The sequence below is a fragment of the Corella eumyota genome, chromosome 4 (assembly GCF_963082875.1).
Source record: "Corella eumyota chromosome 4, kaCorEumy4.1, whole genome shotgun sequence".
Taxonomy (NCBI): Eukaryota; Metazoa; Chordata; class Ascidiacea; order Phlebobranchia; family Corellidae; genus Corella; species Corella eumyota.
In genome coordinates this window covers 2,957,161-2,982,876 of record NC_137493.1, presented here as the reverse complement: position 1 = coordinate 2,982,876, position 25,716 = coordinate 2,957,161, and the positions used below count along the sequence as shown (strand labels likewise).

The following is a 25,716-nucleotide window of genomic DNA, read 5'->3' as shown; positions in this document are numbered from 1 at the left end:
TATTTTTGCCTTTTTTTATTTTGGTGTGTATTAAAAATGCAACCAACAATAATTACATTTTTTTGAGACTTAGTAACAAAAACTATAAAAATATTAATAAGCTATTTACTGTATTTTAGAGAAGAATTATTCCTAACATAGGATGAAGAATTTTATTTTTATCATATTGTGTTTAGCTGCATGTATTCACTTAAATGCAGGTAACTATGTTTATTAAAAAAATTGCCAATTTTAAACGACTTGTTGGTGAAATCAGTTAATTTAAATTGGTAGTTATTGTTTTGACAATTGCGAGTAACTTGAATTATATTTTTTTATATATAAAATATAGATGCTTGCACAGCAATAATTAACCCTACTGGAAATGTGTATGAGAATGCACCAACTGGAACTTTAGTATTAACTATAGACAACCCAGACATTGACGCACTAGAATTGACAAAAAATACATCTTTGGATGAATTTTTTAGCATAGGAGCTAATGGTTTGGTTGTTAAAGATAATGTTACCATAACTCGTGATAATTCTCCCATACTTGGAAATATAAGTTGTAAGAAGAGTACGGAAGATCCAATGGTACTTGTTTGTTATTTAAAAAAACAGAATTAGTTGTGTTTGAATTAAAATAATAAATTTCTAAATATTACTTTAACATTTACTTAGTTTAATAAATACAGATGTAGTTTCTTTTTTGTTCAGATATTCGATATTGAAATTATTGTTGACAACATCAATGAGTCACCTCCAATCATCGAAATAATCGGCCCTGTTTATATTCCTGAGGTAACAAGTGTGTAAACTATTCAAACAGATAAAAATGATTATCAATTTAAAAGAGTTGGGTTAATTTTTCTTTTTTTACAGAATTTTGCTGTTGGTGAAAATGTTGTTGAAATAATAGCTTCTGATCCTGATGGGGCCTCAATAACTTTCAACATTGAGAAGGAATGTCCTGCTGGTTATTTTGGTTTAAAAAATTCCTGGATTGTTGTAGAAAAATCTTTACTACTTGAGGAAAACGACGGATATTTGGAATACAATTTAACTGTGTAAGTTTGATTAATTTAAAATTTAGTTATGTAACATTTTTATAGAAAATTAATCAAAAATTACAGTTAAATTTCTGCAGAAGGTGTGACTAAGCCTTTGCAGCTAGGTTGCAATTATAGATAAAGACATAATGTTTATATATCAGATAAAATTAAAATTTGATTTGTCTAGTTTGAAAATAATAATATTGCAACAAGAGATTTTACTCTGATTTTTTTATTAGGCAAGCTGTATCAATGGGGTTTAACAGTCTTGGAGAACCATGGAATCAAGCCAGCTCACAAAATGTTAGCATTTATATTGAGGATATAGACAACAACCCATTCCTTTTTGTTGGGTGTGTAACTCATGAGGATGTTTGCCTACCTCCGCTATATACTACTAGTGTGGATAAAGGAACTAAAGAAGTAACATAATTTTTTAAACATATTTGTTTTGAAATTGTAATTTTTTCCTTTTTATTATATAGAAATTGTGTACCTTATAATAATGTGCTACAACTTTAACTTGTTATTTAATGTTGTTTTTTTAATTTGGTTAGTAATTTTTCTGTAATTAAGTTAAGCTACTAACTGTAAAACTATTAGTTTTTTTTTTGTACAAAGTATTACAGAATGTAATTTTTTTTAATAGATTGGCCCAATTTTACCCAACAATATAAGTGCATATGACAATGACGTGACAGCCACGGAACCTACATACTTGTTTGTCAAAGGTAATTTGCTTAATTTGCATTTAAATTATATGAGTTGTTGTTTGCATACAGGCCAGATGAAAGAATTTTGTTTGATTTAAGCATATTTGTTTTTGGAGAAATCTGAGATAATTTGTGGTTGAAAATATGTAGTCAAACGTATAGCAAACAATATTTTGCAATGTAAAAATCAGTTACTGATTTATATGTGTTTAAGGTGTTTGACCCCTCAACAACTTTAATAAAGAAATCTTGACTCTGTCTAGTAAACTGTTATTTTATATGTCCATAATATTGTTAAAATTTTGCGTTAACTTAAGTTTTAACATCAGTTTTTAACAACAATTTTTTTTTAATTAATAAAATTGTATACGCTTTTAAATGCTCTGGATTTTTAATGATTAAATTTTAAGGCGAACCAGAAAATTATGTTGATTATTTTGCTATCAATTCTTCAACTGGAGAAATATTTATGTTGAGCCCTATTCCTGTTGATTCAACTGTTACTTACTTTAACATTCTTGTGCAGGCATCAAATGGAGGTTATATTTATGCTAACCTTGTTGTAAGTATTATAATTACCTTTAAGGTTTAAGGTACAGTATAACGTTTGCCTATTCTTATGCATAAAAACAAGTAAATTTAAAATTAAATATTTGTTTTAAGATTTTAAAATTAACACAAAGAGAAAAATTGTGTTTTATGATTAAATTTAAACTTGATTATTTTTAAAGATTGAAGTAATTTTGCCTCCGAGTAACAACAATAATGATGACCAAATAGCAGGTAGTAAAAAAATTAATTTTGGTAAATATTTGTTTACTTCATAATTAATTTAAACATTCTCTTTTAGAATTAAAAAAGATTGTTTTGTATTTTTTCATAGTTGTTTTAATAACATTAATTTAATAAATAATTTTAAAATTTTAAAAATAAATTGAAAATTTTCTAGTATTTTAAATGTTTTAATTTAGATGCAGTAGCAATAGGTGTGATAAGTGCTCTTTCTGTCCTCCTGTTTATTGTTGTCTGTGGTTTTGGTGTTTATTTTTTACGAAACAAAAAAGAAAGTCGTCCGAATCGTGATCTGCAGCGAAGCACGAACTATGAAGTAAATAATAGTTTTATAAGATCGTTAGTTTGATAAAAATTGTTTTTTTAGTATTATTTAATTTTGAAATTTTTAATAAAATGTATCATATTTTGATAAAATATTTAATGAATAATTATACAGAGTCCTAATACAGTACAGAATTCTGAATTTACTAATACAGGATTTCGACATTAGTAACAGGTATGTTGTTTAATTTCAAATTTGTTTTTTTAACTTTAATTAAACTGAAGTAACATTTACTTTGTTTTTAAAATTCACAGCTATGTTTTGTTTTTTAGGTTAAACTCACGTTTAACTTTATGTAAACAGAAGATTTTTTTCCAAATTCAAAATCAACTGAAGCTTAATTCTAAAAATGAAATGTCAATATATTTTTGTGTTTTTATTTTGAAAATAAATTATATATAGGTAATTAATGATGTAGTATTTAATATAAGTTTCTTTGAATGGTCCAATAGCTTATTTCGAAACCAACCATTAAACTTTTTTTTTTTTATTTAATTGGAAATATTATCGCTTAACTTTTGTTACCGATTTCTGTAATGCTTAGGCTTTAGGTTGATATGTTAACACAATACAAAGAGGTTTTAAAAAAAAGAGTGTAAAAGTTTTTAGAGTGCGCTTAACGAAAGCATTTTTTTCCCGGAGTGCTTTTAATGGAATACTTGAAAATAAGTGTTTTAAAGTCTTTGTGATTAAGGCAATTGGTTTTGCCATGTTAATGTTGACTATTGCTAAATGCACACCAATTTATGTTCTATGTATAGTTGTCAATAAAATATATATTTAGACCTTTTAAGTTAACTTGTTTATTTATAAGAAACCAGCAAAATAATGGAGAATAGCCAGTGCGATGAGCGCCATCATTATATTTGCGGCCAGGTAATAAAACTGTTGGAGTTGTGTAGTTTTTAGCTAAATAATGTATTAATTTATAGATTAACCAATTGTTTAGTTTTTTTGCTACCTAACAACGTAAAAAAATGCATAGTTTGGGGGAAAAATATTTAAAAAAATGCTCTCTGGCGCTGTTATGCGTATGCATTTAAATTTGAGCGCATTTTTTTACAACACGTTTTCTTTTATCTGATGACAGTTTTGTGTTTCGATTTATAATTTATTTTACTAAACATACTGCTAATAAAAAGTCTATAAAGTAAAATACTCAGCAATAAGAAATATGCTTTAAATCCTGCGATAATGCCAGATGGTAATCTTTATGTTCCAAGGTGGCTACTTTATTTACCACAGTTTTGGAAAAATAAAAAAAATTAATAATGTACAAGTGATAACAATATAAATAGTAGGCCTAATCTCGCATGTTGACTTTGAATAAGAGATTCCTGCTTTACACTTATGGGCTGTAAAGTTATTGCTAATATAAAATGTTAAAATATGTTTTGTATAGAATGTTATCAATATTAGTAACTACTGGCAAACCTACATTTTTTAAAACATGTATTTTAATGAGTGAGGTTACTTTTTAATGTTGTTTGAATACAAGGTTTTATTTTTTTTGTATAACATTAGGTTGGTCGTGTTCTTGACATTGAGCAACATGTGGTGGAGAAAATACTTGTTAAAGACCCAAAAGTAAGTTAGCAGTATCTTGTCCAATAAATTTTTTGGGGAATTCATTATTCTTTTGACCGACAGCGTGGCTTGGTCTGAACACTTGGCTCTACTACTTGTGGTAATGGGTTTGATTCCTACTGATTTTGTGCCGTAGTGCCCTTATGTAAAAGAAGACACTATATACGGTTTAAACTCTTGCTAAGCCAATACTTAATCAGCAGAATAATTATTGGGCAATTATAATCTATAATTATATATTTATATATTTCTAACTACCAAAACCAACTTGAAACTGGGTTGGAGTAACAAATATTACTCTATCTTTGGGTCGTTAATTCAACCTTTCCACATCGAGAATAAGTAAATATATATAAAAAAATCAGGCATCACATAATAATAATCTTGTATGTTACACGTATTTAAAAATTACCTTTTTGTTTTAGTTTAATTTGTTTGAGGAATTTTTTCGAATTGGTGGGATTAGAACATTGGTTATGTTTTATCAAGGCCAGCCTCCTAACTGGTTCGAGCATAGAAAAAAAGCAAATCCTACAACTAGGGGAAACTTATCATCATATGGTATGACCAAAAGTTAAATACCATTTTTTATTTATAATTATATAATAAACATAGTTTTTGTATAAAGTGGGAATACAAATTAAATTTGAACGCCATTGTTGCCATGTTATTATAGATCAACATTAATATTGTCAAGTCTTTTTAATAAGAACCTAACTGTTTAGCAACTGTTATTTTAAAATGTACCTAAATAAATAAAGATTATCTTAACCATGGTTTGTATGTTGACTAGGTTTTGTTAAAGTAAAATAAGAATAAACTTTTATTGAATGTTTTAGAAGCATCAACAACATCTTTACAGGCGTCTAGTTCTCCAGGACTGAAAGGAAAATTTTTGTTTTTAACAACTGGCCAGGAGGAGGTTTAAATTTATATTTTTAATTTATTTTTTAAGCATAAAGAAAATTGGTTGAATGTCTTTAAAATAATGTTCTTTCTTTTTGTCATTAATTGTGTGTTGATGCAATTAATGTAAAGTTGTCATTTGCAATTTTTTTGTAGTTGTCCAAAGAAAAGGACCATGTTGTTTTAATGTTTATTTATTTTCGATGTGGAAAGGTCGACTTTACAACTTAAACATAGAGTAACATCAGTTACTTGACTCAGTCTCAACATAAGAGCAGTGAAAATTGAACCCAGGACCTGTGTGAAGGTCCTATCAGATTTTTTAAAAAGTTTTTAATTGCGTTGATTATTTATTAACAATTTGATAAAAACTTTGTTATTTTTAGGCTATTGTTGGCCACTGCCTCTTTTTTGTTCGTCACTCAAATGAAAAGCAAATAAAGGTAGAAAATGTTCACAAAGACACCTACTTTGGGTTTTTTGAAGTTGAAAATGGAAATTTACTGGCTGCAATTAAACTGTATTTATCAAAAGTTATGTTGCCTGCATTAAAAGCAACTAACGTAAGTTTTAAAAAAAAAATTGTGTAACATGGTTGTATGTAAAAACAAACAGTGCCATTTTTGCACGGTTTGGTTTGTTTTAGTTTTTTTTTCTTGATGCAAGAAGGTTAAAATGCCTTACATTCATAAGTAAATTATGTTCCCACAACCTAGGTTATGCAAAAGTTACTGCTGGTATCACTTAACTTAGAGCTATTAAAGTTAAAGCAGTTGGAATTAAACTCACAACTTCATGTGGTATTGTCTAGTGCCTATAACTATGCTACCATGCACCAAAATCTAGTTTGATTTTTTGTTGTATAAATAATATATATATTAATTTTCTTTAGAATTGGGGAATACTAAAAGGCAAGCAACTGGATGAGCAAAAATCTAAAGTTTTGGGAGAGTTATCAAGCTTCATTGATTGTCTCAGTAGTTCAAATACAAGCATGAAGGATCAGCAAATTAATTTAACTCATGTTGATATCAGTATTGATATCACGTCTGTTGAACCAGCACATTATGCAGCTTTGGGTTAGTTTTTTAAGGCCTTTGTTAATTTGCTAAATACATATGTACTGTGTTTAAGAATAAACAATATATAGACCGGCAGCGTGGTGTAGTGGTAAGAACACTTGCTACACCACACTTGAGGTCGTGGGTTCAATTCCCACTGATCTCATGCTGTAGCACCCTTGAGTAAGGCGCTATAAACAGTATAAACTGCTGCTGAGAAAACACTTAATCAGCAGCATAATTACCGGGCAATTATAGTCTCTATAATATCGCAAACTGCCACAGGCAACTCAAGACTGGGTCGGAGTAACTTATGTTACTCTATGTTTAAGTCGCGCATTCGAATTTCCCACATCGAGGATAAAGATATATACAAAAAAATATATGTTTTATGCTAATATTTAATGTTTTAATATTATTTTAGAGGCAGAGCCAAATGTAATTGAGGGCCTCGAAAAGCAACTTGACACTTGGTTAAAAGAAATTAAACAGGTTTACATATTTTTGATGGTTTGTTAAAAAAAATAATGTTGACTTCACAACCTAAACATAAAGCAACATCGTTACCCCGACCCAGTCTTAGTTTGGCTTTGCAGTTTGGAATATTATAGATTAGATTTGTTTTTAATTATAAGCTGTTGATTAGGCTGGGCTCAGCAGCAGTTCATACTTCCTTTCTTGAAAGTGCTACAGCTTGAGAGCAGTAGGGATCAAAACCATGACCTCATGTAATGAAGCCAAGTGTACTTACTACCATGCTGTTGTTCTTTTTATTTATCAGTTCAAGCTAATCTGTTTGCAACATTTTTTATTTTGTTTGGTATAGATACTTGTAGTTAGTGATCAAATACAATGTGAGACGGATGATATTGGACCGGCTGCAGAGTTGGAACATTGGAAACAAAGAAGTGCTCAGTTTAATTCTTTGTTGCAGGAGATACGAAAACCTAGAGTAAGAGCAGTAACTTCTGCCCTAAATGCAATCAAATCAAAGTCAATCAAAATGTGGATAGAAATGGTAAATTAAAAAAATAACTTATATATATAAAATAAAAATAACTTGTATGACAATGTAAAAAACTCGGACAAATTATTCTTTCTTTTTAGTTTTTAAAGTTAAACAACTTAATTTTTTAAAGTTTGGTAAATAAAATTTTAAATGTTTTTTATATATATATTTAAATATAATTTTCCTTTAACTTTAGGACACATTAATTACTGATGCTACTAATGAAGCAAAAGACAATGTAAAGTATCTTTACACGTTAGATAAATATTTTGGTCCTCTTGTGAAATGTACTCCAAATGATCTTGTTGGTAAGTGCTAAATTATAATCAATTCAATTAAAAAAACTGTTTAATTTTAAATTCTTTAAATGCACTGCTGGTTTTAGATAGGGTAGGTAATTTTAAGTGTATATATATACAAATACAACTTTTAAATATCTTTTTTAATAAATATAATGCTAGTTTGTAAATAAATCTAAAGGAAAAATATTATATTAAATGTTAAAAAGCAACTAAAAAGTAAAATTATTTTTTCTCATTTCTCTTATAACATAAATGTAAAAAGGTTTTATTATTTCAGAACATATTCCCAACTTGTTAAACACTGTACGAATGATATACAGAGTGTCCCAGTTCTACAACACTTCGGAGAGGATGACTTCATTATTTGTTAAGATCACAAATCAAATGGTTTCTACTTCAAAGTCATACATGTATCACAATGTCAATAAAATATGGGATTTGCCAAGGTGAATATAATAAACTGTATCATATAGGCTTGATTTTTTGTAATAAAAAGCATAGTAAGTAATAATTAATTAAAAATTTTGTTTAACAATATTGGTATATACATTTTATTTCAAAAAATGAGTTGCTGTTTTAAAGTAATAAATTCATTTGGCCTTTTTCTTTTGCTTTATTTTTTTCTCTAATATTATTGTGTGTTGTTTAATCTTATGTTTGTTTAACTGCTTAGTAGAAGTAAGTACTTAAATTGCTTTAACTGAAGAATACTACAAATTTACAAAGTGGCGGTGGTATAGGACATATATCTTCATAGTTAAATAGCCAACTTATAGAAATTTTTCTTTTACTTATTGTTTTTTAACATAAAATTTTATTGAGTATAACTTATGTTGCTTTTACATAAATTTGTACAAAAGGTTGGAATTGATTGGAAAAATAGACGATTGCTTAAATTTAAACAAAGCTTATCAGGATTGTTTTCTAAAAATTAAGGAAAAAATTAAAGAAAACGAAAATGAACCTCAATTTGAATTCAGTGAAAATTATATTTTTGGAAGGTATTAAAGTCTAGTTTTGACATTTATTTTATATGTCAAAAGTGTGTTTTTTTTTAAATAAGCTAATATTTTTTTATATTAAAATGTTTTAATGGACAATTTTCTATATATATACAAATTATTGTTACAAAAACTTTTCAGGTTTGATACGTTTTGTCATCGTCTGTTGCAAATTAAACAAATGGCAGTTACATTGGAAGATCTGAGTTGTTTGGCAAATATCAAAATACAGGTACATTAAAACTTACCAACACTTAATTTATTATCATTTTGCATTTTCGTATCCTCAATGATGGTTGAGAAACAAAACCAGTTTACTGGCAGCTTGGTTTAGTGGTTATAACACTTTACTACATGAGGTTCTGGGTTCGATTTCCACTGCTTTTATGCTGTAGCACCCTTAAGTAAGGTTCATTAAATGGTATGCCTCATACTGATGCAATACCAATTAACAGTTTAATCATCGGACAATTAAAATCTATAATATTTCAAACTGCCTAAGACAACTTGAAGTTGGGTCGGGGTAACTGATGTTAATGTTTAGGTACTAAAGTCTAACGTCCACATTTAGTTTGAATAAATGTAAAAAATAAAAAAAACATTATTTTTAGGGTTTAGAAAGTTATGTTGCCAAGCACAAAGCCATCAGTGCGAACATCAAAAAGAAAACGTATGATTATTTAAATCACAGATGTCAGGAATTTCGAACTGATTTTGATGAATTTAATAACCAAATTGAGAGTATAAGAGAAGGTTTGCAGGGGATGGTGGAGCAATTTTTTACAAGAACTATGACTGTAAGTTAAACAACTTAAAATAGTCGATAGCCCGTCTTACATTAGCATTTTAATTGCGTAATAAGGTTGCAACTTTTAACTGATATTTTCCTACGATAATTTACTTGCGCGCCACAAACAACAGTTTTATTTATTTTAACAAGTTTTTTAATATTTTTAAAGCCATGCCAAGCTGTTGGTATATTAAACAAGTTTGGTCAAATAAAAGGGGTCAAGTTGGAATTATGGGACAAATATTTGATTACTTTTCTTCAATTTGGTAAAGAGGTTGACAGCGCTAAAAAACTATTCGAAAAGCAAAAAGAAAATCCACCTATACCAAGAAACATGCCACCAGTTTGCTTGTTTTTTTATGTTTTTACTTAATATATGTTTTGTGTTAGTTATACAAGTCGATTTCCTGCCTAAAGAGTTGTATTTAAATTGCAATAGTATGGTTGTAACTAGCAACTAATATTTGCCTGTGATAATTTAACTATGCACCACAAATGGCAGCTTTCCATTTTTTTTGGTCCATGGTCTGTAATTAAACATACAAATATATATACTTCCACTTAAGATTCTTTTTATATAGATAATGTTTTTATAGGTATATATAGATTTTATATAGATAATGTTTTATAGTTTTTATAGGGGCTTATGTCAGTTAGTTTTCTTTCATTATTTAACAAAATTACAAAAAAATTTCAACAAATTCCACTTTATTAACAAATCCAATAATAATTCCATACAAATAAAAAACCTAAATTTTTTTTGGAAAAAAAATTTGTTTGTCTAATTTCTCAGGTATCAGGTCGAATATTATGGGCACGCCAACTGTTCAGACATCTTCAAATCTCAATGGAAGCTCTATCTCAAAACAAGGAGCTTTTAAAAACAGCGGAGGTTTCAAAAATTGTGAAAAGTTACAACAAAGTGGGTTGGGCATTAACAAAATATGAGGTTTGGTTAAAAAATATTTTTGTTTGATATATATTTGTTTTTGATACTAAGACATAGCCCATTGTTAGTGATTTGCCAACACAAAGTAAATAAAAAATGGCTAAAAATTATAAAAACCAAATTTAAATAAACAATAAAATAGTTGATAGCTTGCCCTACGTCTGCATTTTAATTTTCTAATAGGGTCGTAACTTTTAATCTATATTTGTTTACAATAATTTACCCCCGCACCTGAAAGGTAGTTTTATGTATTTTGTAGGCATATAAGACATGATATATATATATCACTAAGCTTTATTATATAGGAATGGTAAGATAGAATAGTTGGCAAAAAATAATAATATTATATTGTTTATATTAGATAATTTACCACCGAGCTTGGTGTGAAACAATTGAAGTCGTAAAACAAGGATTACAATCTTCCATCCTTGTTCGACATCCTGAAACAAAAGAGTTGTACGTCAATTTTGATCCAAAAATAAACGAACTTCTGGGTGAGTCCAAACAGATGAGATTTTTAAAGCTTAAAGTTCCGAAATATGCTTTGAAACTTTTGACAATTGATTGCGATAATTTAAAGTTTCAGGCAGCAAGGTATGTAAATTATAAATAAATAAATCACCTTTTTTGGTATTTAATTTTTTATAAACTAAATTCAAGCTTTTTGTGAATAAAAAATGTTATTTTTATAGAACAATAAAATGTATATATACAACTAATTAGGATAATATTTTAAATTGAAGTGTAACAAATAGTTTTTTTTTTGAGAATGTTTAAAACGAAAGAATTGACCGTTTCTATTTAGTTTTTAATTATATTTTAAATAAATTTGATGTATGATATGTTTAATGCCATAAAATAAAAAAAAATGAAGCTTTATTTTACAATATTTGGCAATACCTTACTTTTCAACTGGTTAAAATGCTCTGAATTTAAGATTTTATATTTTTATTATATACACTATGTTTAGGTTGTCTGACTTGCTAATTGAACATAAAAAATTAATCAAAAGCATTCCACAAATGTTAATTGCTTGCACAACATCTCATGTACATAGATTGGATGAAGTATTTTTACCTGGATTAACTATGATTAATTGGTGCTCACTAAATACTGATAAATGTAAGTAAAAAACTATTTATAAAAGAAGGCAATTTATTATTAAAAAATAAATTCTATTTTTGTGGTATATTATTTATGCTCCAATTTAAAATAAATTCTATTGTAATATTTTTTTTATATTGTAGGAAGGTCGATTTTATGACCTTAACATAGAATAACATCAGCTACCTCCTTTGGCAGATTGGGATATTATTGATCATATTTGCTCGATTATTAATAGCTGCTGATTTGATGTTTGCTCAGTTAATACCTTTTAAAGTGCCTTACTCAAGAGTGCTGCAGCATAACACAAGTGGGAATTGAATCTAAGACCTCATGCAGTCAACCCAAGTGTTCTAACCACTATTCCACGCTGCCAACAACTTTTACCCTTTTTCATTGAAAAAATTAAAATAATATAAAATTTGTTTTTTGTTTTTGTATGTGTTGTTTCAGTTATAGAAAAAGTCAGCAGTGCCATGTCAGAGTTTAAACTCTTTGTTAAACATTTAAATGACATGCTCTCCTGTAGAATAAATGTTGTCCTGGATGATATTGTCAAAACTTCACTTGTGTCTTTTCCTGAACAACCACAACCTTTAGCAGAGTAAGTTTTAAAAATAAATGGTTAATAAGATGTTTATATCTTTAATAAAAGGTGGTTTAAATGAAAAATATATTTAGCTAACTAGTTGTTGCCTGGTAAGTTTTCGTAATTTTTTTAATTTAAATAAACCAGCAGCGAAGTGTAGTGGTAGACTTTACTAGATCAGGTCATGGGTTCAATTCCCGCTGCTTTCATGCTGTAGCGCTCCTGAGTAAGGTGCCATAAATGGTATAAACTCCTGCTAAACCAATGCTTAATTAGCTGCTTAATATAGTACAGTTATAAATTAATAACATCCCAAACTGCCAAAGGCAATTCAAGACTGGTTTGGGTAACTATTGTTACCCTATGTTAAGTTTGTGTAGTCGACCTTTTTACATTGAGAATAAATAAATGTAAAAAAATATGTTGGAGATTAGTACTTAAAAAACGAATAACTGACTTTTTAATTAAATTTTTATTAGTTTTTCAAAGTTTGCCTCGGACTCGTGTGTTAAAGGAACACGGCAGCTGACCAGACTAACTGGAGTGCTTGAAAATTGTGTTTTTGATTTAATGGAAATCCTAAAACAAAATCTAAAACCACAAGATAGACTAAACCTAGTGGTAAGAATATATTATGTTATTTCAAGTTAAAATTACTAAAACAGATAAAAAAAATTAAGATTTGTTTTTACAAAAGTAATTCCAATTTTTAAATTTTAAATTTTTGTGTCAAACAAAAATTCAAACAGTTCATTTTTTAAATTGATTTTAAATTAATTATTGTTTTTGTTAGGAGCCATACCGTTGTACAGTTGATTCCAAAACACGAGTACAAAGATGTATGGAATGCGTGAGCTGTGTTTTCTTTAACACCTTTAATCAGTTTTCACAAAGAAATATTGAATCTTTAATTAAATGTAAGTTTCAACTAAAAGTTCATATTCCTTCTCAGGTATACATATTGTGTATATAAATATTTATATTATAAGAAAAAGGGTTACTATTATGTAAAAATAAAAATTTTAGTACACAAATAACTTTATAAACTAGTAAGGGGGTTGTAAAATTTTTTTAAATTGAGAAATATTTTTCAAAGAATTTTTACAGGTCTTATTGCATTATATTATAAATGAATATTTTTTCTTATCGAATATGATATTTTAACTAGTCCATTGCCTGCCCTACAAACTGCCTGTTTATTGTCGTAATATGTTTGAAACTATTATATTCCTTGATAATTTAAATTGCACACCACAAATTATAGTTTATTTTAAAGGCATATACATATATATATATATATATATATATATATTAGTAGATATCGTCCGCTAAAGTCTATATACATACATTTTAATACTGTCGGCTTGCCAGATGTTGTTACCAGTTTCAAACTATTTTTTTTGTAATATTCAGGTACTAAAGAATCTCTTGATAAATTCCGCCGCCATCTTCGTACTAAAAAGCGTGATACTGATTATGGAAACTCTCAACAACCTGTTTTACTTCCACCCTTCCTTGTGGCTGATATTTGTCTTGAGCTTCCAAACATTGTGGTTAGACCAAACATGGAGGAAATACAACAAACTATCAACAATGTATGTGTTTTTATTTATTATTAAGCACTCAATAGACTTTACAATTTATTTATAATGAAGCTAAGTGGACAATATATGACGATAAATATATGTATGTCTAATTTATAAGACTACAAAATAAAAAAATCTGCAGTTTCTGGGTTGTGGGTAAATTATTTGGGGTAAATATTAGCTAATAGTTGCGACTATATTACAACAGTTTAAATGCTGAGTGTAGGGAAGGCTGTTGACTGATTAAGAAGAATACCATGTTTAATGATGTGAATAAACTTTATTTTTAAATGCTATTACAAAATCCATGTATTTTTTAATTTTGTGAATAGATTAAATATATTTTACTAATGAGTTAAGTACTAAAGAAATTTAATTACACATAAACATGTGTTATAAAATTAATTTTTGTTTGTTTAAAAATTTTAAGAAAAATTTTTGGATTAAATTATACAAATTCATTTTTAATGAAATCACAATATTTTATTAAAGATAATTCAAGGTATTCTACAATCCTGTAAACCAATTCCTCACTGGCAGCATAATATTCTAGCACAAAAGGAAGTTGAACAATTAAGTTTAGTTGATGGTGAATCTCCTATTCCAGTTGGAATTAAACCACTATACAAGGTTTATATATATTTTATTAAATTTATTTTCCACACCAGGAATAAATGAACATAAAAAAAGCATCGGAATTTTATAAATATTTTAGGTTTGGTCATTATGTCATAATGTACTATACAAATTACAAAGCACTACAGCATAAGAGCAGTGGGGATTGAACCTAAGGCCTCATGTAGCGAAGCTAAGTGTTATGACCACTAGCCTGTGCTGCCAGTCTTTTTTTTTAAATCTTAAAATTGATTTTGTCATTTTTTTCTGTTGCATTAATGAATAATTATTGAATATCTTTTTATTATTTTCAGCATGAAAAATTTAAATATATAAAAATTTATATATATCAATGCCTTCATATGCCCCCTGCAATGCCTTTAGGTCATGGCCTTATATTACATTATTTTACAGTATTGATGTAATTAAGTCAACTATCTTTATATGTTTGTTTCAGATGATTAGTGACAATAAAGAAATCAGTAAACTATATTCTCAACTAATGGGTCTTAGTTCCAATCTTAAAACTGAAGGTCAACACGTTTTAGAAAAACTGAGAACTGAAGCAAAAGAGAAAGGATTGGAAGATGAAGGATTTGTTGAGATTTGGAGTACAGATGCGGAAACTAAACTCCGAGAGTTTGTTAAACATGAACCCAGTATTGCTGAATACCAGGATCAGATTAGATATTATAATGTAAGTATATATAGTTTTTATTTTTTATCCTTGATGTGGAAAGGTCAAATGTCTAACCTAAACATAGAGTAAGTAACATTAGTTACTCTGACCCAGTCAGAATTGCCTTTAGCAGTTTGGGATATTATTGATTTAAAATTGCCCGGTAATTATGCTGCTAATTAAGTGCTGGCTCAGCAGGAGTTTATACCGAATATAGCGCCTTACTCAAGGGCACTACAGCATGAGAACAGTGGGGGTTAAACCCACAACCTCATGTGTGGTGTAGCAGGTGTTCATACCACTACACCACGCTGCCTGTTTAATACACGTTATTAAAAAAAAAATTTTTATGTTAAATACTTGTTTTTAACCTTAATTAATGTTACAACATGGTCTATTATGTGCAGCAATACTAATTTTTTTTTTAATACCTATATAAATTAATTTTTATACCAACATTTATTTAAAAAAAAGTTTTTTGAAATTGTGTTTTAATGAACTTGCACAGTTTACCAAAAAAAAAAATTATTAAGCTTAAGTTATTTTAAGACATTTTGTAGCACAGAATTTTATTTCAAAGCACTTTAAGTCTTATGTGATTGCTCTTTAATTCTGTTTTAACGTTGTAGAACTTGAATGAAAGGGTTGAAAGCATTTGTTCAACTTTTGTCGAGGGTCCCATTTCATTCTGTACTGAGCAGTTCAAGTGTGCACTACAGGTTGAGTGTAAAGCAACTAAAGTTGCTTTCGGTCATGAACTCAACTTAACTGCTGGAAAACAAATGGATGTAAGGACACTTACAACCTTTTTTTTTACAAAACAAAAAGCTTAGAATTCTATTTTTAATGATACTTTATCTTATTTATTGTTAAATTACTTTGTTCCTTATTAAGAAAATTACAATTTTATATTAAAATTTTTTTTTGTCACATTTATTTATCCTTAATGTGAAAAGGTGACTTCACAACCTAAACATGAGTAACATAAGTGATCCCAACCCATTCTTGAGTTACCTTAGGCAGTTTTGGATATTATAAATTATAATTGCCTGCTACTTTTGCTGCTGATTAAGTGTTTTCTCAGCAGAAGTTAATACCATTTATTGTGTCTTAATCACGAGCACTACACTATATTTCTGGTTAATAAAAATATAAAGTTTAAATTACACTTATTTTGTTGATACTGATTTTTATTTTTTTTTGTGTTTTTTATTTTTCAGGAAATTTTCGGATTTATAGAAGGTGTGAGTAAACGTTTTAATCGATCCCTTGATGACCTGGATGACGTCCGGACCTCCATGGATGCTCTGGAGGAGCTTCGACAAAATGAAACTAGGATGGACAGTCTTATTGGGCCGTTGGAAGAGGCTTATGCCTTGCTCAACAAGTAAGTTAATTTTTTTACATTACATCATAACCCTTGAAGACCAATGCTAAAGATGGTTAAGTCAACTAATTATTTTGTTAAATACATTTTAAATGTTCGATAATTAAAATGCTGATTAAGTTTGGCTCAGCAAGATCTTATACTTAATATAGGCTTTACTCAAGTGTGCTACAGAATGACAGCAGTTGGGATCGAACCCAGTACCTTATGTATTGAAGCCAAGTGTTCTTTACTACATGTATTAATTCTTTTAGACCAACTTTTCTGTAAATATTTAAATAATTAATGTAAATTTTATGATTTTTTTTTTATTAAACAGAATGGAACTCGTTTTTAATGATGGTAACTCAGAACGAGTTGACACTTTAAGTTATGCATGGACGACTGTGACATCACAATCAAAAGAATCTGTTTCAAACTTGTTGGCTGTCCAACCTCAATTTCGAGCTGATTTGTTAAATTCTGTTGAGACATTTGCCAAAGATGTAAACGTATTTGAAATAGATTATTTGGAAAGGTTAATTAAAAATTTTCCAGAATTTTTTTATTTTTTTTTATTTTGACATTAGTAATATTATTTTTGGATAACTTGGTTTTTACGATCTTTGAAAAAAATTAGGACTGTAAAGTACAAGGGACACTAACAATAGATAAATAGAAAAACAGCAAATACAAGAGAGAATTATCAAGAATCAGAAAAATGCAAGTAAAAATTAGCGAAAACCGTAAAGTACGAAAGAGAATTAGCGAGGGTTGTAAAGTACAGGAAAGAGTTAGCAAGGACAAAAAAGTTTGAGGAAAAATTAGCGAGAACGATAAAATGTCAAAAGGAATAACCGACAACCATAAAGTAAATGCCAGAAAGTACAACAGAGAATGAGCTCAATAATAAGAGTTAACTTAATGAGTGTAAAGAACAAATACTTTTTATTTTTATTTTTTTAACCAACAATTTGTTTAAATTTGTTACAGAGGTCCAAACATTTCTGGTATTCCTCCTCAAGAAGCAAGCGAGAGGTTGACCGTGTTTCAGTGCAGATTTGATGATTTGTGGCGCAAGTTTGTGACTTATTCTGGTGGTGAAGAATTATTTGGATTGATCAAAACTGATTATCCAGTTTTGCATAAAATCAAAAAAGAGTTAAATCTGCTGTCCAAGTTATATACACTTTATAATCAAGTACAAAAATTTTTAAATACATTTATTTATAATTGACTAGCAGTTTAATAAAGTGGGCACAAGACTTGGCTTACTACATAAGGTCTTGGATTTGATTCTCACTGCTCCCATGCTGTAGCACCCTTTATACTAAGGCTCTATAAACGCTATAAACTTCTGCCAAGCCATTACTTCATCAGGAGCCTAATTATTGGACAATTATAATCAATAATATCTCAAACTGCCAAAGTCAACTTAATACTTGGTTGGAGTAACTGATGTTACTCTATGTAAAGGGTAACCTTCTCACATCAAGGTTAAATAAATATAAAAAAAAGAGTGTAGTGGTCCAAGCCTATAATACCTCTTCAATACTAAATAATATTTTAAGCAACTATTTTTTTTATTGAAATAGGTGAATAAGAAAGTGAACGGTTATTACGATATTTTGTGGACTAGTCTGGACATTGATGAAATTAATCAAGAAATTATTGAGTTTCAAAATAAATGTCGAAAACTTCCAAGAGCTCTAAAAGAATGGGCAGCTTTCAACGAACTTAAAAAGAAAATTGATGATTTTAATGAATGCTGCCCACTGCTAGAAATGATGGCTAGTAAGGTTAGAATTACATGAACAAGAGTTAAATTTTTATAGATTTGACTAACAAAATTGATCATTTTCAGTATAAAAATTATATAATAAAAAATATAATTATTTAAATATTTTTACTTAAAAAAAAATTATTTTTTCTACTTTCATAATTTTTATACAAAAATATTTATACAAATTTATAAAAGTTAATAATAAATTAATGTTAAACGTAAATCCAAACTAATTTTATATAGATATGCCTAAAAAATTAAACTGGATATGTAATATAAGTAAACTAAACTAGTGTTACTATATAGGCCATGCAGTTAAGACATTGGGGACGAATTGCTGATGTTACTGGACATACATTTGATGTTGAATCTGAAAACTTTATGTTGAGGAATATTATGGAAGCTCCAATTCTACAAAACAAAGATGATATAGAGGTAGGTTATTGTTTCAATGTTCATACTGACAGCATGGTGTGGTGGTTAAAACACTAGGCTTTACTACATGAGGTTTTGGGTTTGATCCTTACTGCTCTCATGCTGTAGCGCCTTTGATTTAGGTGTATAAACAGTATGAACTCTTTCTGAGCCAATACTAAATCAACAGCTTAATTGTCGGGAAATTATAATCTATAATATTCCAAACTGCCAAAAGCAACTCAAAACTAGGTCGGGGTAACAGTTGTGGGTCTATGTTTAGGTTCCGCATCCGACCTTCCCACATCAAGGATAATTAAATATTAAAAAAACTCTTAAAAAGTTTTTATTTGAATTTTTATTTATAAAACAGGACATTTGTATTTCGTCGAACAAAGAAAAAGAGATTGAGGCAAAGTTAAAAGGAGTAATTGCAGAATGGGAAGGCCAGAATTTTACTTTTTCTCCTTTTAAATCTCGAGGTGAACTTCTGTTAAAAGGTCAAGACATTCAAGAAATTGTTGCTCTATTGGAAGACACTTTAATGGTGTTGGCATCACTTCTTAGCAACAGGTATTTTAAATTTATTGAATTCTCTTTTTTGATAAAGTTAATGCAACATTTTTTACACAAATATCATTTCAAAAAAAATTATTAATATTTCGTATAAAAGCAATAATGTTTTTTTTTAAGATTAGTGTGGTTTATATAAATTGTTAAATCATTTAAATATCGGCAGCGTGGTGTAGTAGTAAAAACATTTGCTACACCACCATGAGGTTGTGGGTTCAATACCCACTGCTTTTATGCTGTAGCGCCCTTGAGTAAGGCGCTATAATCGGTTTGAACTGCTGCTAATCACAGCATAATTACCGGGCAATTATAATCTATATAATATTTCAAACTATTAAAGTCAACTCGAGATTGGTTCGGGCTTACAGATGTTAATGATTAGGTCATTAAATCGACCTTACCACATCGAGGATATTTAGATATTAAAAAAAAATAACAAGGAGTAATTTATTGTCAAAATCTTAATTACATATTCGCATAGATACAACACTCCTTTTAAATCAAAAATCCAACTGTGGGTGAACAAGTTAAGTGGAACAACTGAGATTACTGAACAGTGGATGACAGTGCAGAATTTATGGATATATTTAGAAGCTGTATTTGTGGGTGGTGACATTGCTAAACAGCTCCCACAGGTAAAAAAGCCTAAGTTTACTATATTTAGGTTAAATTAATTGATTTTACATACTTTCTTATCAAGTTATACGGGACCTTTTTTTTTATTTTTTGTTATTTAAAATTGGTTTACTTTTGTAACACAATTTTTTTCATATTTTAACAATTTTTACAAGTACGATTTTATCACACGCAAAAGGTATTTTTAAAATTAAACTAGTTCTTTTAACTTTAACCTTGCATTTAATTTCCTCCTAAAACAATTCTTTTTAGGAAGCGAAACGTTTCTCCAACATAGACAAATCCTGGTTGAAAATAATGCAAAGAGCTCATGAAACAACTAATGTTGTTCAATGTTGTGTTGGTGATGATACTTTAAGTCAACTCTTACCACATTTACTTGAACAACTTGAAATTTGCCAAAAATCTCTTACAGGTTAATTTCTTTTTTTTTAACTCTAAAAAATCTATATACATAGAAGCTATATAAATATATAAGTTCGCAGGCAACTTATTTAGGGCAAATATTAATTGAGCCAATATTATGTCTACTAGAAGGGCAGACTATTGACTAGTTATTTTTTAATCATACCTTAATTTTTTCTGGTTTAAATGATGGAAATTTTTTTTTTATTTTTGCAAAAATGTTATATCTTTTATGTAATTTATATATTTTAGGATATTTGGAGAAAAAGCGATTAATATTTCCACGTTTTTTCTTTGTGTCTGATCCAGCCTTGTTAGAAATTCTAGGACAAGCAAGTAACTCTCACAGTATTCAGGTTAATAAGTTTTTGTAAAAAAATAGAAAATAGCATGACATTTTTAGGTTGTTTAAATATTTTCAATTTTTTGTAACATTATAGACTCACCTTGTTGGTGTTTTTGACAACCTGAGTTTTGTGAATTTTCATGAAAAGGATTATGACAAAATTACTGGAATAAATTCAAGGGAAAAGGAACATATTGATTTGGAAAAACCTGTTATGGCACAGGTTCACTTCTTTGTTTTATTTTAAACTAATATGGGTACATTATATATATATATATGTTCAATTTATAGGCCGACAAAATAAATAAAACTGCCATTTGTGGTGCGGGTAAATTATCAAGGGCAAATATTAGTCAAGTTGCAACCATATTATAACATAAAATCTGGAATGTAAAGCAGGCTATTGGCTAGTTTTTTAAAGTGTTATTTATATTTTAAAGCAAAATTTTTGTTTCATTAAAAGCATGTCTAAAAAACTTTTTTTTATTTACATTATTATAGGGAAATGTTGAAAATTGGCTTGGAAGTTTATTAAATGAAGCGCAGAGAAGTTTACATATTGTTATTAGGCAAGCTTTCTTTGCTATTGAGGATTCATCTTTTAAAATGTTGGAGTTTCAGGTTTTTAGTTTCATTTAATTTGTAGTAATTTTTAAGATTGCTTGTACTTTATGATGTCCACTTATTTTTTTATACTTTAAGGTCCTTGCTAATTCTCTCTAATGCTTTTTTTGAATGTTTAGTCACTTTGCATAATGTCATCGGTTTTGTTTAATTTATTTCAATATATAAATTCTTGTTTAAAAAGCTTAACAAAAATGTAATTCTTTAAAATACTTTTAGAGTTTATTTCCAGCACAAGTTGGTTTACTTGGTATTCAAATGGTGTGGACAAGGGATAGTGAACTTGCTTTAAAAAATGCCAAAGTCGACAGAAAGGTAAAAAATGATTTTTTTTGCATTTTTACAAAATTTTTTGTGCGATTTTAAAATTTTAAACACTAATATATAATAGAGTTTTATGACACATAACATAAAATATTTTTACACCTAAATGAGTAACTAAGTAATACTTCTTCAGGTGCTTTTATTTTAAGCCAATTTTTAATAATTACTATTTTAGCCCTTGATTGAATTTTTACTTAATTATTTTATTTTTATGTGTTAAAAATTATTTTTGTTACTTAGATAATGATGACCACTAACCAACAATTTCTGGTTATGTTGAATGAATTAATTGGAATGACAACCACGGAACTCACGAAGGTTGATCGAGTTAAATATGAAACACTCGTCACTATCCATGTCCACCAAAGAGATATCTTCGATAATCTGGTAATATTCATCTAATTCCAATGTATTTATTAATGACTTTAGGTTTTTTGGATTTATTTATAATTTTTTAATAGAAATGTATTTTTTTAACTAAAACTCCTATTTTTTTAAATCGAGTTGATAATAATGTTTTTTTTTTCATTTTATTTTATAAATTTCAAATTAGGCTTTGGCAAATAATAAAACTTATAATATCTTTTTAATTAATATTTATTTTTTTATTGCATCTGAGTAAATATAATAAAAAAAAGTTTGAATTAGCAACTTTTTTTGCTTTTAAAAATAAATTTATGTAGGTTCAAATGCATATTAAATCTGTGCTGGATTTTGAATGGCTTAAACAATCTCGGTTTTATTTCCAAGAGGATACTGACTTGTGTGTTATTAGTATCACTGATGTTACATTTCAGTACCAGAATGAATATTTGGGATGTACTGACAGACTTGTTATTACTCCACTTACTGACAGGTTGGTTTACATTTACTACATACTATTATTTTAAGAGTGTATTTTTTTAGTTTTTTAAAGGATGACTCTGTTTAAAAAAAATTAAAATTATTAATATATATATATTGTTTTTATATTTGTTTATTTTTGATGTGAAAAAAAACACTTCACAACCTAAACTTAGAGTAACATTATTTACTCAGACCCAGTATCGAGTTAACTTTGACAGTTTGGGATATTACAGATTATATTGCTCAATAATTAAACTGCTGATTAATTGTTAGCTCAGCAGGAGTTTATACCATTTATAGTGTCTTACTTAGGGGCACTACAGCATGAGAACAGTTGGGATTATACCCAGGACCTTATGTAAATTATATATTAAAAGAATGTTAAAATTTAGGTAAATGCAATGAGTAGAACAGTGCAGTGCAATTATTCTGCTGCAAGTGAAAACACTTTGTAATAATAATTTAACTTTTATTTCCAAGGTGCTACATAACGTTAGCTCAAGCCCTTGGTATGAGTCTAGGGGCTTCCCCAGCAGGTCCCGCAGGTACAGGCAAAACTGAAACAACAAAGGACATGGGAAAATGTCTTGGAAAATATGTTGTTGTGTTTAATTGTTCAGATCAAATGGACTACAGAGGTCTTGGAAGAATATATAAAGGTGACGGAATGTTTTTATGTTACAATGTTTTTTAGGCTTTATTGTCCATGCTAATTCTTTATCATACTTGGTCCTCATTAATTCTTCTTTTCTTACTTCACTTTCCTTGCCAATTCTATCTTTTTTCTTATAGTCCTCGCCAATTTTTTTTTCTATATTACGTTCCTTGCTTCCTAATTTTTTTTTGGCATTTTACTTCCTAATTTTTTTTTGGCATTTTTAAGTCCTACACTATATGGTTTCGATTTGGTAAAGCTTAAAATTTAATCAGCAGGTTACATGTAGGAAAATATGCTTATTAATATCTAAGACTTGCAAAGTCAACTTAAGGCTGGGTAAGTATAACAAATGCTACTCTATGTTTAGACAGTGAAGTTACATAACCATATAGGCCTACTGAAGAATACAACTGCCAAAAGCACTTTGTGCTTGGATTGTAATGTCGATCTTACCACATTAAAATTAATAAATATAAAATATAATCAATAAAAGTACTAAAACTTGTGAACAATTTATTTCTATAGGATTAGCACAGTCTGGTTCGTGGGGATGTTTTGATGAATTCAATCGAATCGAACTTCCAGTGTTATCAGTAGCAGCTCAGCAGATTGCTATTGTTTTGTCAGCAAAGAAGGAAAGAAAAAAGTCATTTATTTTCACGGATGGTGATCATGTTAAGTTAAATCCTGAATTCGGATTATTTTTGACAATGGTAAGTTATTGTTTATATATATGAATCTTAATTTTGATTAATTTAGTTTTTTAAATTGTTCTGTTAAGGCCGGCAACATGGTGTTGTGGTCAAAACACATGGCTTCACATGGTGTTGTGGTCAAAACACATGGCTTCACATATGGTTTTGGGTTCGATTCCACTGCTCTAATGCTGTAGCGTCCTTGAGTTAGGTGCTATAAGTGATATAAACTTCTGTTGAGCCAATACTTAATTAGCAGCTTGATTTTTGTGCAACTTAATTCTATGATATCCTAAACTGGCAAAAGCAAGTCGAGACTGGGTTGGGGTAACAAATGTTACTCTATGTTTAGGTCGTAAAGTCAACTTTTCCAAATCGAGGATAATTAAATTTAAAAAAAATTTATTGTAATTACTTTTTTCTATTTAAAAATGTTATTATTTTGTTGCCCCTGGTTTAAGTAAAAAAATATTTTTCAAATAATGTTTTAATTGTTACTCATTAGAATCCTGGTTATGCTGGAAGACAGGAATTACCTGAAAACCTGAAAATCAACTTCAGATTGGTTGCGATGATGGTTCCAGATCGACAAATAATTATGAGAGTTAAACTTGCTTCTTGTGGTTTTGTCGACAACATTCAACTTTCTCGGAAGTTTTACACTCTTTATAAACTATGTGAAGAGCAACTTACTAAACAGGTTGGATTTTTTCTTTTATTTATTCTTGACGTGGAAGGTCGACATCACAACCTAAACACAGAGTAACATCAGTTTTTTGTTTAATTTATAGACAAAGCACAAAAGAAAAATTTTTCATCTGTATCATAAATAATAATTTAGGTTCACTATGATTTTGGTTTGCGCAACATCTTATCCGTACTCCGAACTCTTGGAGCGAATAAGAGAGCAAATCCCGAAGATTCAGAGATGAAAATAGTGATGCGGATTTTGCGTGACATGAATCTTTCGAAGTTGGTGGATCAAGATGAACCTTTGTTTATCTCTCTTATCAACGATCTTTTCCCTGGAATTCAACTTGAAAAAGCTGGTTACCCCAAGATTGAAGCTGCAATCAACCATCAGGTTTGGTTTTTATGTTAAAGGTTTAAATGTAATACCAGCTGCAACTGGTTGATTGGTTTAATTGTATTACCATCTATAACTAATGTTTTTGGTTAGTTGTAATACTAGCTGTAACTGGTCATTTGGTTTAATTTTTCACTTCATGTTTTATAATATTTGATATTATAACAATAATTTATTTAAAGCAGGCCCAAATATGGGATTGTCTGTTAATGAAAATACATATTTATCTTTATAGCAAAGTACCAAATTTAAACAAAGCGCATAACTATATAAATTTACATCTTGCTGCTTGAAGTTAATCTTTTTATAAATCATATTAATAGTTTAAATTTGTTGTTTTTATACATCACACAGTCTTACCAAATCGGTTGTAAGTGTAATTTGGCCTCTTTATGTTAAAAAAAAAAACAAAATAGACGTTGAAATATGTTTGTATTGAAATTATAAACACATTCATGATTTTGTGGCATCTTGTGTTACAGTGTAATGATATGAACCTGGTATACCATCCACCCTGGGTGTTGAAGTTAATTCAGTTGTACGAAACACAGAGAGTCAGGCATGGAATGATGACCCTAGGACCAAGTGGTGCTGGGAAAACAGAATGCATTCACATTCTGATGAAAGCTATGACTGAATGTGGCGTGTAAGTTAGAATAAAAAAAATAATAACTTTTTTTTAAATAATGTAATTCAATTTATAAATCACTTGTACTTTATGGTTCTCTCTAATTCTTTCTTATACTTTATTTTCTTAATTTCCAATTGTATTTTACAGATCTTGCTAACTATTTTTTATACTTTACGGTCCTTGCTTATTATTTTAGAGTCTTTGTTAATTTTCTCATATGCTTCACGATTTTCTCTAATTTTTATCTTTACTTTATGGTGCTCACCAATGCGTTCTTGTACTTTCT

The 25,716-nt window shown here is 28.7% G+C and overlaps 1 protein-coding gene across 1 annotated transcript in view; it reads left to right on the top strand.

Annotated features, from left to right (window-relative positions):
* The first annotated feature begins 3,692 nt into the window (after positions 1 to 3,692).
* Positions 3,693 to 25,716, top strand: part of LOC145749805 (dynein axonemal heavy chain 8-like) — a 44,594-nt gene continuing 22,570 nt past the window's right edge. Inside the window, exons 1-43 of the mRNA XM_082565668.1 lie at positions 3,693 to 3,740; positions 4,389 to 4,451; positions 4,877 to 5,012; positions 5,291 to 5,373; positions 5,744 to 5,920; positions 6,250 to 6,436; positions 6,843 to 6,910; positions 7,245 to 7,436; positions 7,624 to 7,735; positions 8,007 to 8,175; positions 8,590 to 8,730; positions 8,872 to 8,962; positions 9,342 to 9,527; positions 9,690 to 9,863; positions 10,314 to 10,469; positions 10,831 to 11,063; positions 11,440 to 11,591; positions 12,027 to 12,177; positions 12,642 to 12,783; positions 12,956 to 13,079; positions 13,576 to 13,757; positions 14,241 to 14,378; positions 14,821 to 15,060; positions 15,672 to 15,830; positions 16,263 to 16,429; positions 16,749 to 16,946; positions 17,402 to 17,609; positions 18,004 to 18,207; positions 18,498 to 18,626; positions 18,979 to 19,178; positions 19,660 to 19,813; positions 20,067 to 20,229; positions 20,472 to 20,575; positions 20,660 to 20,788; positions 21,067 to 21,186; positions 21,409 to 21,504; positions 21,754 to 21,900; positions 22,197 to 22,369; positions 22,840 to 23,018; positions 23,543 to 23,730; positions 24,218 to 24,412; positions 24,554 to 24,796; positions 25,282 to 25,445. Coding sequence (XP_082421794.1) covers positions 3,693 to 3,740; positions 4,389 to 4,451; positions 4,877 to 5,012; positions 5,291 to 5,373; positions 5,744 to 5,920; positions 6,250 to 6,436; positions 6,843 to 6,910; positions 7,245 to 7,436; positions 7,624 to 7,735; positions 8,007 to 8,175; positions 8,590 to 8,730; positions 8,872 to 8,962; positions 9,342 to 9,527; positions 9,690 to 9,863; positions 10,314 to 10,469; positions 10,831 to 11,063; positions 11,440 to 11,591; positions 12,027 to 12,177; positions 12,642 to 12,783; positions 12,956 to 13,079; positions 13,576 to 13,757; positions 14,241 to 14,378; positions 14,821 to 15,060; positions 15,672 to 15,830; positions 16,263 to 16,429; positions 16,749 to 16,946; positions 17,402 to 17,609; positions 18,004 to 18,207; positions 18,498 to 18,626; positions 18,979 to 19,178; positions 19,660 to 19,813; positions 20,067 to 20,229; positions 20,472 to 20,575; positions 20,660 to 20,788; positions 21,067 to 21,186; positions 21,409 to 21,504; positions 21,754 to 21,900; positions 22,197 to 22,369; positions 22,840 to 23,018; positions 23,543 to 23,730; positions 24,218 to 24,412; positions 24,554 to 24,796; positions 25,282 to 25,445 — 6,665 coding nt within the window. The remainder of the gene's footprint in view (positions 3,741 to 4,388; positions 4,452 to 4,876; positions 5,013 to 5,290; positions 5,374 to 5,743; positions 5,921 to 6,249; positions 6,437 to 6,842; positions 6,911 to 7,244; positions 7,437 to 7,623; positions 7,736 to 8,006; positions 8,176 to 8,589; positions 8,731 to 8,871; positions 8,963 to 9,341; positions 9,528 to 9,689; positions 9,864 to 10,313; positions 10,470 to 10,830; positions 11,064 to 11,439; positions 11,592 to 12,026; positions 12,178 to 12,641; positions 12,784 to 12,955; positions 13,080 to 13,575; positions 13,758 to 14,240; positions 14,379 to 14,820; positions 15,061 to 15,671; positions 15,831 to 16,262; positions 16,430 to 16,748; positions 16,947 to 17,401; positions 17,610 to 18,003; positions 18,208 to 18,497; positions 18,627 to 18,978; positions 19,179 to 19,659; positions 19,814 to 20,066; positions 20,230 to 20,471; positions 20,576 to 20,659; positions 20,789 to 21,066; positions 21,187 to 21,408; positions 21,505 to 21,753; positions 21,901 to 22,196; positions 22,370 to 22,839; positions 23,019 to 23,542; positions 23,731 to 24,217; positions 24,413 to 24,553; positions 24,797 to 25,281; positions 25,446 to 25,716) is intronic.